This window comes from Austrofundulus limnaeus, unplaced genomic scaffold, assembly GCF_001266775.1.
Source record: "Austrofundulus limnaeus strain Quisiro unplaced genomic scaffold, Austrofundulus_limnaeus-1.0 Scaffold111, whole genome shotgun sequence".
Classification (NCBI taxonomy): domain Eukaryota; kingdom Metazoa; phylum Chordata; class Actinopteri; order Cyprinodontiformes; family Rivulidae; genus Austrofundulus; species Austrofundulus limnaeus.
The window spans coordinates 1,180,312-1,183,954 of record NW_013952513.1 but is presented as its reverse complement, the minus strand read 5'-3'; the positions used below and the strand labels follow the sequence as shown (position 1 = coordinate 1,183,954).

The 3,643-nt window shown below is 35.6% G+C and overlaps 1 protein-coding gene across 1 annotated transcript in view; it reads left to right on the top strand.

Moving 5' to 3' along the window:
• Positions 1–3,536, top strand: part of agbl4 (AGBL carboxypeptidase 4) — a gene marked incomplete in the record, with an annotated part of 369,850 nt that extends 366,314 nt beyond the window's left edge. The window contains 2 exon segments of the mRNA XM_014014225.1: positions 2,825–2,918; positions 3,073–3,536. Of these exon segments, the coding sequence (XP_013869679.1) occupies positions 2,825–2,918; positions 3,073–3,181 (203 nt within the window).
• Between the last annotated feature and the right edge of the window lie 107 nt (positions 3,537–3,643).

Genomic DNA, 3,643 nt, shown 5'->3' with positions numbered 1-3,643 from the left:
ATAAATAAATAAATAAATAAATAAACAAATAAATTTTATCAATCAGGGTCGAAAGTGGCACCAAATTCTCTGGTCTAATGAAATGAAATTTATCATTAAAAAACATTAACACCACATATTTAGACTTAAAGGGAACATAGCATGCTAGAATGGACCGCAGGATAAAAACTGACAGCCTCAAAACAAGTTGATGTGAGACACGCCTCTAAAAAGGTGTGAAAGAGGGGCTTGTGGGGTTACAATAACAAGGAATTCAAACTACAGCGTTAATGTTCCACTTTATTAGACCTAATTGATTGATTTAAATGTGAAATGAACTAATTTAAAAGCAGGATATGCCTACTTTAAAGGAAAAACAGCTTTAACAAGTTTCTAATAAGCAAAAAGTTCAAAAGGCAGCATTTATGATGTGCATTAATGCACATGGATGAATTGCACATTTGTGACTTTCCCATTAATTGATGCTAAATATGTACATTTTATTAAGTAGCATTTGCTACAATTTAGACAGTCTTTTAAGAAGTCCCTGTCTTCAGTTTTATTGAGCTCTGTCATAAGGTAAAAATTACAACAGAAATGAATTTTAATTCAAAACAAATAAAAACAAATGCAAAAAAATATACATTAAACACTAAAACAGAAATGGTGAAATGAATGAGTAGAACACACAAAAAGAAGTCAAATCTAAAAGCACAGGAAAACAATTCATCTATTCTATTCATGTCCAGGAACAATTCAAGTCAGGTCCACAAAACTGTCTAACAGCTTCCAGCATAACAAATATTAACTAAACGATTGTTTTATTGATTTAAGGTTATATTACAAAGTCTGACATCAACTTTTAACTAAAAGTAAAGTTGCTGCCTGGCTGAAACATTAGGTTTTAAAATTCAAATCTTTATGGTTGTGTTGTTTTTATCTCAACCCAAGTGTCAGGAGACAGAAGTTTGGAGACAGAGGAACGGTCTCACACACACACACACACACACACACACACTCCCCGCAGGTTGGGCCTGATGCAGGGCTCACAGACAGCCAGATGGAGTATAAACTACAGCCTGGAGTCATGTGGAGAGTGTTGCTACCATCCTGCAGTGTAAGGAATGATGTCTGGTGCTGACTTGTGAACATACAGACATGCTCTACATTAAAGGTCAAAAGGTGACTCTCTCTCTCTCTCTTTGCGGGGGCTTCCTTCACATGTCTAATTATAATGTTAGCTTTGTGTGTTCCTTACCTCGCGTGGCAAACTATAAAGCTAGAAGTGTGCTCGCACTTTGAACTATAACTGAGTGGTTAACCAGTTTAGGGCGATTGTTTTTCACTCTTTTAGCCACTAGAGTTCATGTAGCATTGATCATTTTTTTCTGTATTCCGGTCGTTTCAATCACGCTGCCGTGACAGATGGATTACTCCTCAGATGACAGGATGTATCTGAGTATCAACAAGGTAATGATTAAAGAAAAGACAGATTATGTATCTGTGTTGTTTCATCAAGCTCCAGACCGGTGAGGAATGGAAGCAGAGAAACATCAATGGCACGAGATCAGGAGAAACCTTCGTACGTCTCATATTATAAACACTCGTATTGATGGGATATAATTGTCTGACTCTGTGAAATTCACTTTTAACTTTCTGTATTCATTGTTTTTCCCGCTTATTGGAAACATTGTTGACGTTTATTTTTTACACCGGTTCTCCGTTATCTTAAAGTGACTGACATCCTGACTCGCCGTGCTCTCCGGCTGAGCTAAAGCACCAAGTGGACAGTTGCACGTTTTATAAAAGTGTTACAGTTATTGATGAAGTCCCTAATGTAGTAAAGAACAGCTGAGCAGGGAGATGATGTGTGCACCCACCTCTGAATTTAAATCAGGCCTCAGTATATAAGTAATTGCTTTGTCTGCTTCATTTTGGCATCATACATTTGGCTGACATGAGTGAAATGCAGCTGATTTAGCCTAACTTAATTCAGTAGTGTGTTGTCACCTGAACATTTGCAACGCTCATTTCTCAGGTGTTGTCTGAAGTTATTTACTGTTCCTCACCGGGGTTGTTGGCGAGGACAAACAGGGTGTATTTTTAAAACCTTTTTAGCATGTTTATGTGGCATTAATGTAAGTTTACAAAATCTTAAATATCTTTGTATTTTAAAATCTTGTTTTTCTTTTTCTTCTGTTTTGGAATATCACAGAGTTTTAGTGTCTTCATTAAATTTTTATGTGTTTCCAAATAACCCTTACACAAAGTCCATTCTAGCATCTCATATTCTGACTTGTTATATTAAAGCATGTTTAAAAACAGTTTAATGTCAAAATTTTAACTAAGGAGAAAAAATGTTTTGTGCTTCATGATGTTTGGTGCTGGATGAGTTTCACAAATGACCAAAAGTGTTTAAAGGAGCTACATTTTAGACAACTTACACCAACATTTGGATATTTTGTTATGACTAAATTACTCATTTATGGATATTTTTAATTCCATCTTCAGCATAGATATTTGGACAAAATTTGAATAAGTTGTCTAAAAAGCTTAGGTGTGACAAGATCTTAACTAAAGAATCTTTTATTTTAATTAGGAAGGAAAAATTATTATTAAGAAAATATGAAACAATCATGTCAGTCGCTCAAAACCTTCAGCTCAGTTAGGGTGAGATTCTTTGTACCCTTAGTCATTCCATGTTGCATGTCCCATTGCTTTTATAAAATACTGATTTAGTGACACTTTCAAATTTCACTCTGTGTTTTACTTTTTGTTAAGTGGCAACTATTTCGGGGGGTTTGTAATAGCCAAAACAGAAATAATCTTAACTCGGTGTCCTCAGACATGAAGCTGGGCAGTAATGTGGCTCGAACGTTTCTGGATTATTATAAACTCAACAACCTCATCAAAGACAACATACCACATCAGCTTCGAAGGTAAAACTTTGCGGTATCTAGAAAAACTATACATAACTAAATGCATTGCTGATTTTGTTTTGAAGAATGCCTACTGACTTTTTGTGCTGTTCCCCGCCCCCTAATTTTTATGTCTTCTTCTTTCTTTAATCTTTATGTTGATATTATTCTCCAGCACTGATGTGATGCCCAAACCGATCAAAAACAACACTGGAAAGGGAGCTGGCGTTGGCAGAAACACAGCGGACAGAGAAAAGGAGAAGAACCAGAATGTCAGACACTAGAAAACAAGACGGACACAGACTGAGCATGAATCAAATACAGAGCCTTGTAGCAGGAGCATCCTTCACAGTTCATTGCATTTATAAGCTCTGCATCAACCCAATCAATAAACTTATTTGCACAGATTTGTAACAGCAGAATGACTGGCATTTGAAGGACTAAAACCTGAACAAGTTTCATCCATGTTTGGGCTGACTTTAAATATGAAAATGTTGAAAGAGATAAACTGCACCATTCGTTTTATTTATTTGACAGCCTTTTTTTGTAGATAAAAATGCATGCATTGTGACATATTTAATAATTTCAAGAAATGTTATCTTTAATAAAGATTCATCTGCTTAATTCAGATGTACTTAATGTTGTTGTGAATCTAGTTTTATTTAAGCAGATGCAGACTGTTATTATCTTTATGGTGCTAGAAGTGTGTGTGTGTGTGTGTGTGTGTGTGTGTGTGTGTGTGTGTG